Source organism: Manacus candei, unplaced genomic scaffold (genome assembly GCF_025592945.1).
Source record: "Manacus candei isolate 608988 ecotype Guabito, Panama unplaced genomic scaffold, ASM2559294v1 h1tg000028l, whole genome shotgun sequence".
NCBI lineage: Eukaryota > Metazoa > Chordata > Aves > Passeriformes > Pipridae > Manacus > Manacus candei.
The window spans coordinates 11,873,317-11,889,601 of NW_026138076.1; the positions used below are offsets into that span (position 1 = coordinate 11,873,317).

General features: G+C 35.1%; 1 protein-coding gene across 4 annotated transcripts in view; it reads right to left on the reverse strand.

Annotated features, from left to right (window-relative positions):
• Positions 1-1,266: 1,266 nt before the first annotated feature.
• SGCZ (sarcoglycan zeta) overlaps positions 1,267-16,285 on the reverse strand; it is a 431,982-nt gene continuing 416,963 nt past the window's right edge. For 3 of the 4 annotated variants that reach the window (XM_051790352.1, XM_051790351.1, XM_051790353.1), the window contains one exon: positions 3,341-5,422. In XM_051790352.1, the coding sequence (XP_051646312.1) occupies positions 5,195-5,422 (228 nt within the window). In that variant the 3' untranslated portion in view covers positions 3,341-5,194. Of the gene's footprint in view, positions 3,308-3,340; positions 5,423-16,285 lie in introns of those variants that run through there. The other variant, XR_007904954.1, reaches the window with a different exon arrangement.

Sequence of the window (16,285 nt, forward strand, 5' to 3'; positions counted from 1 at the left end):
AACTGACACTACCCATTTTAAAAAGAGGGGGTTTGTTTGCATTAGTGACATCACTGCAATACCTCTTACATGACTGTGTAGTTGTCAAGTGGCTTGTAAACTGCTGTAGTTTAAACATAAACATACAGTGTGACCTTATTCTGGCAAGCTACAAAGGAACTTGAACAGTGTAATATGCTTTCATGGTAGATGAGATGCAGCACCATAATTTTGACTTCCATAGAATCACAGAATCATAGAATCAGCTGGGTTGGAAGGGACCTCTAAGATCATCAAGTCCAACCCTTGATCCAACATTGCTGCAGTTACTAGACCATGGCACTCAGTGCCACATCCAGTCTCTTTTTAGAAATCTCCAGGGACGGAGAATCCACTACTTCCCTGGGCAGCCCATTCCAATGTCTGATCACCCTCTCTGGAAAGAAATTCTTTCTAATATCTAACCTAAACCTCCTCTGGCACAACTTGAGACCATGCCCTCTTGTTTGCTGATAGTCGCCTGGGAAAAGAGACCAACCTCCACCTGGCTACAACCTCCTTGTAGTTGTAGAGTGATGAGGTCTCCCCTGAGCCTCCTCTTCTCCAGGCTGAACAGCCCCAGCTCCCTCAGTCTCTCCTCATAGGACTTGTGCTTGAGGACTTTACTAATGCTGATGTAGAAATAAAGCCTATACTTTTTTTAAATTGGATTTTCTTAATATAAGTACTGCATTTAAATGCAGGGTCTGTTGTTTTCAAAAAAATTTTGAAATAAAACTCTACTATACTCTGTGTGTGAGGACAAAGCTATTGAAAAACAAATTAAAGCTATTACCATGCTGCTAATGTAGACAGAAGCAAGGAAACACAAACTACCAAAAATAAAATCTATCAAATAAAAATATAGAGAAAACTTAAAAGTTTCTCACTGGCTACTCCAAATCTTCCTCTCACCCTTAGAAGGTTTCCTGCTTGATTTTCTTGAAATTAGTTCTTATAAGTTTTCTATTTAATGTATTACATTTATTTATGGTTATATAATAGCACCAGATGAAAACGCTAAGACTAAACAAAAGAAGTACAGGAGACATTTTAAACTGACAGCATTAATTACATGCTGTAAAAGTTCTAGCTTTCCAAGAAAAAGCAATTTCCAACTTCCAAAACCTTGTTATTATTTTCATAAAACAAAAAAATCCAAGGAAAAGAAAATAAAAAATCTTAAAATTTTAGTGTACTGCTTTTGAATAACATTATCCACAATTCTAAGATTGACAGTCCATTGAATAAAAAAAAGATCTGTTTTACATAAAGCAAGAGAGTACAAAAGCACAGCTTTTGTAATTTTGGTAATATTGCAGTTCTACAAACATATTGCATAGTATGTGTAAGAAAATAGTTTCCATCTTTTTATATATATTTATATACACAAGAAAATCATTAACATGAAGGTTACAAAACAAAAATGGTTAGCAGACCCTTACTGAGTACTGATAGAAACAATATGACACTCAAACTTTAATCCAACTTTCATGTACATTACAGTAAATCAGCTGATAACAATTCCAGTCTCATTTGTGGGTTTTTAATTTGTTTTTTATTTAGCAATTATTTAGAATCTAAAAACAAAGTAAAACAAAAAAAACCTAAAAAATACATTTTGTTAGCAACCAAATATCTTAAACATCCTTCATTAAATCCTTCTAGACATTTATGGCTGTATCTTCAATCCAGACTTAATAGCCTCCTGCATTCAAAATGAGTTAAAGTGAGTTCTGTTATCCAGTCAAGCCACTGTTTTGTAAGCAAACCAGTATAACTTCAACTGAAAGAATGTCTTGGCAAGTTTTGGAATACATACTCCTTTGTTTTTACCAAAAGATACCCCTATGCATGAACAGTAAGGTAATTGCAACACACCGACAAAAAATTTAAACTCTGGAAAAAATTGACAGTCTACAGCTCAAAATGCTGCACAAATCTAAACTATGTTACAATTTCATGTTGTAATTACAACTTCTCATCTCTTCATTCCAACAGAATTAGTAGAAACAGCAGTGTCATAGTGTTAGATATAATAGAAGTGTCAGTCTTTGGTCTTAACACTTAAACGATGAATGAACTGCTATACAAAACCATAACAGTGCTCAGAGAGGTTGGCTGATGCTTTTATTTTTCTCTTTTTTTTTTTTTTAAACAAGAAAGAGACAGTATCCTATAATATCATGGCACAGATTTTTTACAGGAGGTTAATCTATGATATATATTAAATTCATGTAGCCAATAAGGTCCTTTCATATATTTCATTGCAACCATAAGGATGGTATTCTAAATTTTTAGTTCTGTAAGTCCATTAAATCACTTTTGCAATAATCCCTGAAATCATGTGGGCTAGAAATACTTTTTAAAATAAAAACTGATTTTTTTCCTTCTTACAGTTTTTGATGAATTTAAAGTAAAACATTGATATTATGAAATTCACTACAATACTGAGACATTATGAGAACTTGTTATGCTACCTAATCGGTTGGTGAAGCTCTTAAATACTCTCTACTTCAGACTGAAGGGATTCCAATAAAGAATATCCTGACAGTGAAGAGCGATGTGGACCTACTTGATTTTGTGGAGTCCAATGCACCATCCACATATCTGCTCTGAGTTTTCTTCATACCAAGTGGCAAATTATTCCAGTCTTGTTGTTAAAATAAGCTAGTAACAAAAGATTTTTTTGGACCTTCCCATTCCACCCAAGTTGTGTAAAATTTGTAGGGGTTGGGTCTTTCCATCCAGTGAGTAGAAACCTTTTTTATACGTACAACAGGTAAGTAATCACATAAGGTAAAAAGCAAACAAACAAGAATTTTTCGGTAGAGAATTCATGACAAAATATCTGCAAGCCATTCCACGGGTTTATTTAAGGGGGAAAAAAGAAGCCTTAGGCTATTTATATTGTAAGAAGCCATATTTTAATTCATCAAATAGATTAGTCACTATAATATGTTTGTTCATCTTTTCAGCAATAGGTGTATGTAGGTGTGCACAGATAATGACTACATATGTGCCCTCATACATATCTATATACTTTTCCTCCTGAAATACTATTTAACCATGACTCTCACACTACCATTCTATTACTTGTGTACATAAGAAAAAGACATCTATATCCCTACAGTTTTAAGTGTGTATTGTATGGCTACACTTTCTAATCTTTTATTGTCATCTTCTTTGCCATCTGTATCTCTTTTTGTCTTTCTCACTAAAAATCCTCATGTTCTAATACATTTTCTTGCAATATTTTCTAATATATTTTCTTTCCAAGAATAAAATTCTCAAAAAAAAAAAAAATCAGGTGTTAATGGTATTCTTTTGAAGTGGTAAAATAATCAATTTGAAATCTGATTTAGCTGGTAAAAACTGCAAATACAGAATTCTTGCTATGGGGTGAAATTCACACCTCTGAAGAGGGCCAAAGATAAGGCAAGCACCAGTCAAGCCATTGACATGTCCTGTGCTGGTCTTCTGCATAGGAGTGAATTTCATCTGAAGTGAAAACAAAATCAACCTAATTATGTGGTAATAAAATGCAAAGGCAATCATAGTATTAGTTTACTCATTTTCATTTTTTTCTCTAAGAAAAAAAATTGCGTACAAATACCCACCTTGCACTGTCTGCCTTGACTTTAAAATTACTTTGCAAAAGCTGTCATTTCATTTATGATCTTACATTCAAGCCTCTAAAACTACAAGCTAGGTGATGCAATTTAAAGCATAGAATTAAAAAGCTCACTTACCTCATGTAATCAAGTCATCTTCCACAATAGGAAGCATTTTTATACTGTTTTACATTCCTGGGTTCTGCAAGTTTCAAGATACTCTTGTTAATCAATGTTGTGAACAAATTTACCAGCAGTATACCAAAGCATTTTTCATAATATTTCAATTACCAACCAAGCCAAACAAGTAAGAACATTGACACAACAAAGAAATCTGTCATGAGGTTTGTCAAAAAAGAAAGTCAGTCGTGAGCTTTGAGTGCAAATGTGGCTGCATATTTTAAACACAGACCTGATAGTCAGTGTAATATCAACATACTTTTTAATACTGAATATTGTTTAATATGTGGTTTTATATATATTACTATTACTTTGAAACCTTAGCAGCAGATGATAAACAAAAGAGAATAATAAATGTGAATGTCATGCAAGTTGTTAGTGCACTGCTTCTCAGTATCCCATGTTACATTAGTACCAATATTTTTACTGTGTTCAAATGGCAGCAGTTAGACATAGCCAGAAAATGGATAAGATGAACCTTTGAAGATTTCTCTCTTGGTTTTTATATTTGCCAACTACAAGTACCTTGTGAAGAGCAATACACTGATCAACAAACATATCAGAATTTCCTTCTTTACCCTGTTCTTCTTTTCCAGAAATTGTATGTTTTACTTAAAGCAATCACTTCACATGCAGTAGCCATGAAAATATTATATAAGGTCATTCAGATCTGACAAACAAGAACATACGGTTTTTTAACTTTGAAAGGTAATATTGCTGAGCACTTCCAAAATTTACCTAGTGTATAAAACCCTAGACTTGGTAGACAAAGAGTAACAACACATATTTAAAGAAACCAAACTCAGGGAGGGATTCTGTCTCTTTTTGTATTAAAAATCATTTACTGAATTTGTGTAATAAAGCAAGCATCACACAATGCTTCAAAATTTTAAAATTCAGGGATAAAAGTTTACATCCAAAAAGATGAATGGAAAATTGTGCTTTTAGACAGTAAAGTTATTTATCATACAGAGGGAACCAATTCATCTCAACATCAGATTCTGGGCAAATTTATGTACTATATATATATATATTTATGTGCAGTTCATATCCAGGTCCTGCAAAAATCTAAAACTATGTGCTTCACTTCAAGTAGCAAAGGCACCTGTGTTATTGTCCCTTTTGGAAAAAAAGGTGATTTTATGTTCTAGGTTTCCTGATGAAGAATACATTTATTTCTGAACATGTCACTCCCATCTCTATGTTGAGTGGCACCACACACCACAAGAGAAGGCAGCGCTGTATTCCTGCTTACACTGGAAGAAGTTGCTCTGCAGGCCTTTTGAAGCGTTGAACTTGTCACAAGGGAAACCGAGCAGAACTGTGAAGCAGAAGGATAGTAACAAAAGGCTATTCTGGTGTGAGGATAAAATGGAGTCATTCTAGCTCCACAAGCAGATGTTGCTACTGGATTGACATGTGGAGCCTGCTCCTGCTGGGGACAGGTAAAGTTTACCATTGGGACAGACGCAGAGCTCATAGATAGTCTGGCGAGGAGCTGAAGAGCTGGGTGAGGAGGAGGAGGAGAAGGAAGAGGAGGAGGAGGAGGAGGAGGAAAAGGACCCCACTGGTAGATTTCCCAGGCGGATTGTATCTGCATTTAAAAATATCTAGAAGAAGGAGAAAAAAAAGGTAAGTAAATTTCTTTCAGCATTGAGATATATTTTTAAAAAGTGTTTTGAAGGAGTCATGATTTTTTAGAAATATATTTAAAATTTTAGAAATATTTTATTAGAAGTATCAGAAAGATATATTAGAAGTTATTCTTTTTAGAAATAAAAAAGCTGTCACCATTTACTGTTTTTCATCTGTGTGTAGTTGTTTCCCATTAGTAGTCATTATTACAGTACATGTAATTACTTCACCCAGCATGTTTATTCAGGTACAAACATTATCATACAAAAACATTTTGACAATATTCTTGAATAGGTTAAATTTTCACTTGTACACTTTATGATTAAAATTTATTCATTGTCGCAGCAGCATATCCTTGCTCTGGAATAATTTGTATTTTAATAAGTGTGAAGCGATATTAAAACGCATTCCCCAGCGTAAGCAGCTGAAATATGTGCTGAACTGTGCTAAATTTTAGGGGCTTAACAATAGCTACATCCAGAGAATAATTAAATAAGGTTCCAGAGTCATACGCAAAATAAAGAGCTTCTTTGACCTAAATTAAGAGGAGAAAAGATTTCAGGTTAAAGTCTTATTAGGAAGGTCATCAAACTATTCCCATTTGTTTCTGAACATTGAATACGATTAAAAAATATTGTGTTTTTTTTTAATCTTCCATTAGAAATTACATGAGTCAGTATGAAACTATAGATGTCAGTAGCATTCATGAATCTCTATTGAGTTCTGCAATATTTACACTTACATTTTCAGAAAACCCCATGTCTTCCACTGCCACAAACCGATGAGTGTCCAGCTACTCAGAATTTGTGTTTTATTTATGGAAAGAGTAAATAAGAGTCAAAGTAAGATCAGTCATTATCTCAGGAGCAGACTAGGGACTTCTAGAAAACAGGTAACAAATTAAAATGGCTTTAAGCTCTGCGGGTAAAGTTTGAAGCTTAGGAAAAGGTGAGTTCTTTAAATACTTAATAGTGGTTTTTATAGGGTATTGAAAATCAACAAAGCCAACTTGACACATTATACCAACATTATACGACAATGTTGGCAGTACATGTCAATAATCTGGAGAGATATGGCATATATTGCTTTTTTTTTCTACAGGAGACAAGTATTATTTTATTATAAAATTGGTAGTATATGGCAGCAATGCAGTGCAGAAGCATTACTGAGCCCCTGCTGTAGAGAAGTGAAGAATAGAAGGCTAGGAAAAAGCCAAAGTGGCTGGATAAAATCCTGTACAGGGTTTGACACATAGTCATGTTTTCCTCCACAGCAGAAGCATTGGGATCATTGGGATCATTGAAGGTAATACAGTCTGATATTAGATCCAAACAATATACTCTCCATCATAGCAAGTTCTCCAGCTCCTGAAGTAATATATTGTCATGGGAGGAAATTTTCACTAAAAGGGACAGGAAGGGAGAATCTCAGAGGCAAAGATGACATCTGCATGGCACAATGCCTGCTTTAATTCACATTGTGATTGATAGAGGAATTGATCACAAAATGCAGTAAATTATTAACTTTGCTCTGTAATTTATATAACAAAGAAATGATGTATTTAGACATGCATACACACAGTGCTGCTTGAAAAGTCCAGTATTATAGACCTGAGATAATTAGGATTCATAACCCCTGCAGAAATAGTTTCAATTCAAGAAATGTGGATGGTGTTGGGAACAATTTAATAGTGTTCTGCTAGAATTACAACTTAAAAAAAAAAAAAGATTACACATGTAAAAACATTCAGCTCAGCTAGGAGTAAATGTGAAAATAACTATGGTAAACAGAATAAGGACAAAAATTTAATAGCAAACTAGAAGCTAGGAATTTGTAAAAGGTAGTAACGAAACAAAGGACATAATAATAATAGTAGTGGAGTGACAAGTAATAAAAAGTACTCTTTCACTTCTCATATCAAGAATGAAGGGGATGGCAACAGGTCCATTATTAAAGTAGTAACAGTAGAGTTATCAATAGCATTGCATAAAAATCCAGAAGCATTCAACAGTGCAATCTCTATGCAAGTATATCCTTTATATTGAATACTGCTCAGCATAGTTCTGTACTTGGAGAAAGATCAAAAATTGATGTCAGAGCATGACTGTGATAAAATACTTTCAATTTCAACAGTAACCCAATAGGATATCAAACAGGAGCCAGTAATGTCATATACTTTTAATCTACAGTTCTTGATAACTTTTAACAACTAGAGCTCAAATTAAAAAAAAAAAATAAATATGAGTAGCATTTTGGACTTTTAATACTGATTTTCAGCAAGCCCTGTGTCATGGCTTAACCCCAGCCAACAATCATGTACCACACAGCCAAGTGCTTACTCTTCCACCAGTAGGACTGAGAAGAGAATCAGAAGGGTAAAAGCTGGAAATCTCATGGGTTGAGACAAAGACAGTTTAATGGGGAAAGCAAAAGCCACATATGCAAGCAAAGCAAAACAAGGAATTCATTCACTGCTTCCCAAGGGCAGGCAGGTGTTCAGCCATTCCCAGGAAAGCAGGGCCCCATCATGTCTAACAGTGACTTGGGAAGAAAAACACCATCACTTCAAATGTCCCCCTATGCTTCTTCCTTCTTCCCCCCACTTTATATACTGAGCATGATTCCATGGAATATCCCTTTGGTCAGTTTGGGTCACCTGTCCCAGCTGTGTCTCCTCCCAGCTTCCCATGCACCCCCAGCCTCCTTGCCAGTGTGGCAGTATGAAAAGCACTGCCTAGCAATTACAAAATCATCTCTATATTATCAACACTGTGTTCAGCATAAATTCAAAACACAGCCCTGTACTAGCCAACGTGAAAAAATAATCTCCATCCCAGTCAAAACCAGTACACCTTGATATAACTGCAATATCAAAAAAGGTAAGAAAAAGACTATTTCTATGCTTTTATTAAAAAAAATGGAAGCTGGAGACATTAGAATATTATATATAAAAGATCCACTTCAATGTAGAAGACATACATGTAAGAAAATCCAACAACAATACAAGATGAGCTCTCTGTACTTTTGGCAGTGTGTGACTGGCCATTTTAACAGCTTAGCTTCAGTGGTGATGGGGAAGAATCATAAGAAATCTGTAAAACAAAATTAAATGGGTTCCAAAAGGCATGTTTTGGTTCAAACAAAAATTAACTCAAAAAAATCAGAGGACCTATGTGACAAAGATCTAGATTAAAATCTCTTGAATGTTATTATTTTTATGAGCTCAATATGTTTTGTGTTTTTTTACATGAGGACAGCTACGCTTCTGCAACCTGTCATTGCAGAAGTTCTGTAGTGTACTGCTTCAAGACTTCATTCCAGAGCACCTTGCTCTGATGTGCATTACCATACAACGTAGCTCAGCTATTTTGCTCATTAAATGAAATGATCTTTATAAGCATAGCTGCACCTCCTTTTCCACTGGTGCTTACAAGCTTACAAACACGGTGAGTAGAACAATACAGGTTTATCTAGTGTCATAATCCTGAGTGGCAGCTAGTGAGTCCTGTCCCAGCATGCATCCCAGAACATCTGGTGAGCAATGTGGATACTAGGGTATGGTGTCTGAGAAAAATTGAACTGGCTTCTTGTGAGGGTGATATTGGATGCAATGAGTCCAATTTAATCAGACTCCTATAGCTACACCCTGGTGAAGCCTGAGATGAAGAGGATTAATAAAGATGGTTTAAAGCCATTATTAAAATCTACCCTGTACCTGTGCTGTCAAGGTTATAAATAAAAGACTAAATTTAGAGATGCAACATTGCTATTTATTAGTTAACCAGGGATCCAAATATATCATCATAGTAGCCCAATACATAAGGAGTTCCATTCTTGAAGCATTGTGGGAGATTGAGAAATTACAAAACTGAAAAGGCAGCAGCTACTCAGAGTAATGTTATTTCATAGAGAGCAGAGCACTGAGCAGCATCATCCCCACTAAATACTTAAGGTTTAGAAATCCCAGATCACTGCTTTGTCCTATGCATCTTAGTACAGAGAAAAATACATTAGCCCTACAATATTTAAAAGTAGACCTGATTTCTGACTAATTAAAGCAGCAAACTGAATTAGCCTGTAAGACATAGGATAGGAACTGTACTCTTTCTATATGCACTTTTTGTTAATGAAGATCTGCAAGTCACTTGCTCATCAGACTGTACTGTTAATCTGAACAGTGAGAGGCAGAGGAAGGTAAGTCAGAAATACAGATTATTTACAAACCAAAGAACTAAACTGAAGGAGCAAACTATCAGTGGCTAAGATACAGGCATGAGGTAAAAAATCAAATATTCTTACAAGCCGTACAGAGATACAAACCTGCCAGGGGTAAAAGTTCTCCAATGGGTCTTTGCCTAAATCATCTCAAGAGAGCAGATGATAGGTTAAGTTGACAAATCTAAATGAAAAAGCTGGGATTTATAGGCATTGAAAAATTTTCTGTATTCATGTACTGTTTGATTAAACAGGTAATTCTACAGGGCTGCAGAGGCATATTTCAGGGCTAATGCATATAAGAAATGGCAGTATACTGGAGGAAACGTGAAAGAAAAGAAGGAAATCTGAAAGGTGGGTGTCCATCAACCAGTATGAGAGGACAGTGTAATGACTTCTCACTAAATAAATCTTTTGGATTTCCTTAGAAATTCAATTAATCTGAATTAAAACAATGCAAGGTTTTTTCCTAGTCTTTTTGCTCTTCTGCGTGGGCTGTCAGAAGCGTCCCACAAAGAGGATTATATAGATTAGGTCACTAGACTCAACTTTATAATTTTCATATGCCGATATGTTTCAATATGAAGATGAACTATAGGATAAATTGCAGTACTTTAGTTCACATGGGCCATTTGTTCTAACACTTATCTGTGATTTTGTCATTTATTTTAAATCAGCTCACCTACACTAGCTTTCCTTAAATCTGAATGATAGTTCTGAGAAAAAGGAAAAACAAGTCATAATAGAAAATTAAAATAACTTGATAGCATATATACTGGAAAATCTAAACATATGCTGGCACAATATCTGGAACCATATTGGTCATAATGATTAATAGTTTCAAGGAACAATAAACAGTGAAATTAATGTGATGACTGAGATGAAACTTAATATACTAAATAATCAAAGACCAAAAGATTTAGTACAACCTGTGCATTGAAAATGTATTCTCTACAGTACTCTGATCAACTGACCAATGACAAATGAGACCTTTAAGCCTAAGGATGGTCTGGTGTGGTGGCCATTCTTAAGATTATACCTGCACCTGGAGAGAGTCATCCTGGCATCATTGCTCCCATTACCACCTGCATGTTACAACTACAACTACTGAGAGCTGAAACAGATTTGAAAACTAACATATATATATATGTTCAAAATAACACTGTACATTAGTTCCTGCTTGAATGAAAGAATTTTGTTTTGACCCTTCAGTACCTAAGAGGTATTTATGAGGATCATGTTTCATTTTCAGTACACACTTTTGTAAATTCACATTAAATACATAAAAGCATATATTTTAAGTTCTGAGTTATAACCCCAGTACAATTTATATGTGTTCCTATGCAATAACTTTCTGATCTATTTATTCTTTCTGTCTTTGCAAATTCGTTCAATCTGGAACAGATGTGACTTTGTGATTTAGGTACAAAACATAGAAAAGAAAATGTACTTGGAATATTTTTGCTTAATCTACTGAGTACAGAGACTTATTAATTACCATTCAAATCAGCACTAGATTAAAATGTGATACTAATAAAAAACCCATTTTACTTATATAATAAATTATTCATTGTCTCTTCTTTTTACCTTTCTAATAAAATTTCTTATGGTGTGAGTCTTGAAAATTTGGCCATGAACAATGAAAATGGTTTAAAGATGGATGTTTTCAGTTAAAATGCTTTGTTTTTGTAGTTTGGGAACACTCTATTTTGATTGTAAACTGCTACAGAGAACCGTTTTTTACTATAAATTAACTGACATGTGAATAACTGTTTTAAGTTGAAAATGAAAGGTTTTGTTTAAAAACAACATGGCATTTTAATTTTAAATATCTGTCAAAACATCTTTATAGAATTTTTGAAACCTATAATTAAAAAAAAGTGCAGAAAAATTCATTTCTACTAATCTCTTTCTTCCCAGACAACAGTGTCAAGTCAACTGCTCAGTACCATAAAAAAGGCTTTGAAAACACAGTGCAGGATGTGTTAAACAATTTTTGGTAAATAAACAATCAATCTTTGAGCTGTAGAGCTTGCCTTTGCTTATTGTTTATCAAACTCAATTCATGCATATGAACATTTAATTTATTTTTTTTTGCAAACATTTGATCTCAGACAAACATAACTTGGTTGAATTGAATTTATCTCTGAAATGTCGTTGTCCTTGATCAGCCATTACTGCACAGTTATGGCAAGTGGCCTGGAGAATTCCAGGTAAAGAAATTCCATTTCAGTGTATTTAATTAATTTAAGAAAATCCTGGGTTTTTTTGGTTTTTTTGGTTTTTTTTTTTTTTTATTTTCTGTTTCATAACAAAAAAACCATCCACAAAAATGCCACCAAAAGCAAAGCTTTAAAATGGTGTTGTTAGTTGAGTTTACAAGTGAAGATTACTCCAGTTTGATTAAGTATTAATAAACTTTAACTATTAATCTCTGTGTTAAATACATCTCCTGGACTTAGAACTGTATAGGATTATAGATCAAATATTAGTATGATATGCATTTGTTAGACTTGACAAAATAATCCTCTGTATGTGCTTCATTAACTGTGCTGTGCTAAAATGGTAAATATAAACCTGGCCTCTTGTCTGCCACACTGATTTTGAGTAAACTTTGTCTGTTAAAGAATATTGCTCATTTTTAATGTGACAGCTATAAGCCTTACCCTAATGAGGGATCAGCCTCATTATGCCAGAAACAACAAAATATAGCCCACAAATGATGCTATGAAGGAGTGTAATTTGACAGGGAAATACAAGGGCATAAAGAGGTAAATCGGAGAAAGGTCATAGATAGGGTGATTAATATGAATACATTTGTAAAAATGAGAAGCCTCTGTACATCTTTCTCATTTTAATTACTTTGTCTTAGTCAATGGGATGCAATGAAACTGCAGAGCCTAGCTACATAGCTACATAGAAGCTCATTGCAAAGGCACATAGCAGCTGCTCAAGATTCCTAAGAGCTGAAAACAGTTAGCAGCCTTCTGATTCAGAGATTGATGCAGCCAATACCCCAGAGTGCTGCGCAGCCCTCCAGAAGGACCTCAGCAGGTTGGAGAGATGGGCAGAGAAGAACCCTCTGAAATTCAACACAGGCAAATGCAGGGTCCTGCACCTGGGTGAGGATAACCCCATGCACCAGTACAGGCTGGGGGTTGAACTGCTGGAAAGCAGCTCTGAGGAGAAGGACTGAGGGGTCCTGGTGGACAACCACCTGTTCATGAGTGAGCAGTATGCCCTTGTGGACAAGAAGGCCAAGGGTATCGTGAGGTGCAGTAGGAAGGACATTGCCTGCAAGTCGAGGGAGATGATCCTACCCCTCTACTCAGCCCTGGTGAGGCTACATCCAGAGTATTGTGTCCAGTTCTGGGCTTCTCAGAGCAAGAGAGACATGGAGCTCCTGGAGCAGGTCCAGAGGAGGGCAACAAAGATGATTAAGGGATGGGAGCATCTCTCTTATGAGGAAAGGCTGAGGGAATAGGGCCTCTTCAGCCTTGAGAAGAGACAACTGATAGCGGACACCATCAATGCCTATAAGTATCTGAAGGGACAGTGCTGAGAAAATGGACAGGCTCTTCTTGGTGGTACCAAGCAATAGGACAAGAGGCAACGGGCAGAAACTGATGCACAGGGAGTACCACCTGAATATGAGGAAGAACTTTACTGTGCAGGTGACCAAGCACTGGAACAGATTGACCAGAGAGATTGTGGGGTCCCCTTCACTGGAGATATTCAAGAATCATCTGGACACAATCCTGTGCAATATGCCCTAGGATGACCCTGCTTGAGCAGGAAGGTTGGACCAGATGACCACTGTGGTACCTTCCACCCTGACCAATTCTGTGATTCTGTACGGTCAAAACCATTACAATTATTAGGCCAACGAGTGGACAACATCAAATAATCCTTTCATCTTGTTATCTTTTTACAATAGTATGTTCCAGGTTCAATTCTAACATTTTTTATGTCTAGTAAACTCTAGTATCTACAGAATTCAAAATTGCCCTGTACTTTTGCATTACGATTTCACATGAAAGAAGCAGTAGTCAGCTAGCAGTCATTGTGCTGAATTTCCAGACAAGAAGTGTTCTTTTTCTTCTTATGTGAACCAGTAGAACCAGCTAGAGCCTGGAGCTTCACATTTCATGTTCCTTGTAAATGATTGCTGCTTTAAACCATTGGTTACAGTTTATTTATAGAATAATACATAGTTCACAATTAAATGCCAAGCTATAATTGAATCAAAGGATTCTGCTGATGTCTTGACTCGCAAGGGTGCAGCTCAAGAGCTTTATAAAGGGCAGCAAAATCTGAATCTAAATTACAGCCTCCAGTATTCAGTCTGGGATCACGCATTATAATGCGTAATAGGGTTAAAAGGATTATTATAATTCTGCAGTAAACAAAAAGAAAATGTATCAAACAGCAGAATTCAGAATGCTTGTAGAGGCATTCAGTTTGTGATGTGGGAGGCTAGAGATTATATTGCATGAGAAATAAAGCTAGAGAAAAAGTATTTCATAAACACATTTATGTTCTTAAAAATATTCTGAAGATATTCCTAAATAACAGGAAAATCTATGTTTCATAGACAGTAAATTCATAATGTTCTGTCACATGGCTATAACTGGTTGATTCCAGATGCCATATAGCTATTTTCTGGCATAATAGGGCAATAACTTTGCTATAGTAAGAAAATATTAATTCACATCTCTTTAGTGAGTTTTTGAAAAAGCTTACAAACATTAAAAAACATAAATTTAAATTAACCAGAATGATAATAATACAGAAAAATTTGCATTTTTTCTAGTGCAAAAATGTAATCACAAAACTGGTTCACAGATCCAATTCAGAAAGACAACATTATTTTATTTGTGGAAGAAACATGACTGATAAAGCACACATTTTTTAGGCTAAAATGAAGATTACTTTTAACATAGGTATTGTGTTGTTTCAGAATTTGTTTCCTTAAAAATGAGTGATGATAAACCCTTTGTAGGTTTTTTTTCATACAGTCTACTAACCTGTGGTTTATCTGGTGGGCTGTAAGCAAGGAAAACAATCAATATTTCATTGTGTAGACATTTAATCCATCAGATATTTACCCTGGTTCCTCACACCAGGTTGTAATTAGTCCAGCAATTCCCTAATGTGTCCATGGTAACTTAGGACAACAGCTGATGCTATGGATCCTATCATATGCCTTCCAAAGTGTTTCTGCATTTTCCTCTAACCCTCTCCAGTGTAAGAGATAAAACAGAGATAAAGGCATTGGTCAGACCTCAGGATAGAATTTCTCTGTGGATTTAGGCTACATTCAGATCTTACTGAAATTGCAAGTATTCAAGACTTTGAACTTTGTCAGATGTATGTTTACAGAACAGCTCTTTGGGAAAAAGTGGGGAAAGGTTGGTAGTTTGTTTTCTAATAATTATAAATCTTTCATCTATGTGGGAAATCACAGATGTGCAAAGTCTTAGCACATAGAGAAAATAATGATTTTTAATATGAAGTTCAGCAAAGTCTGCTTTGAACTGCCATTTTTCTCCTGCAAAATATTTAATACAGAATTGAATTTCAGTTCTGAATAACACTTAATATAGTCATTATACCTTTTCTTGGGTTCCCATCCTCAAAGTCCAACTGAGGTCATGTGACGTTATTTTCAAAACTACCTTTCCAATAAGGTGCAGTTTAATTTTAATTTCCATTCAAGTATTACTTTTTCCCTCTGGCAATAAGATGGAGAACAAAGAAATACATTCTAGTTTTAAAATGTATGTTAATTTTATTATTTAATTATTTATGTTAATAAATGTAGAGAACATACTAGATTTGGCCAGATAGGAATTCATGAGACAAGAAAACTGTAGACCTTGCAATAAAAATACCCACAGAAAGGAAAAGGGTGAGGGAGGACAATATTTACTATTAAAAGAGGATTAGATTGCCTTGTTTCTATCTCAGCAATGTTCACAAATAGTAACAGAGGTGGTAAGTAAAGATGAAAGAAGGGGAAAGAGCTGTTGAGTTGGCTTTTGAAGAAACTCAGAAATAAGGTGCAGCATGTGGTATATAAGTATTTGAGGCTCTGAATTAGGAAAACATAGTGTTTTAATTATACAGGACAAATACTTGCATCAATAGAAATATGTTATCAAAGTAGGCTTTTGGTTCAGTATATTGGCCAAAATGTTCCTGTCTGTGTTGTTGTCCAGAGTATGCATTGCAGGGGACTGTCACAGATGTGAATGCTGGTTTTTGGTTTTGCTTATTTGGATAGTTGGTAAAGTATCTGGAAACATTTGGTAGAAAATACAAAAAGCAAACATAAAAGGCAAAAAATTTCCAAAGAACTCCATTCCCAATTAGATATTTACATTAAACAACTGGTTTTCCAAAAATGCTGTAACCTGGCAAGTCTCTCTGAGAACAATTTGAAAATCTGGCTATTTCTCCAAAGTGCCTAATAGAAATCTGTGAGCCTTTAATAACCTTCCACAAGTTTTGTTTTGTTTTGTTTTTTAAATATTACATCATATTAAGGTCTGAAGATAAAAGAACTTTCATGTATTTCTGCAATACATGGATTGCCACCCATCAGTGATCCAATTTTAAAT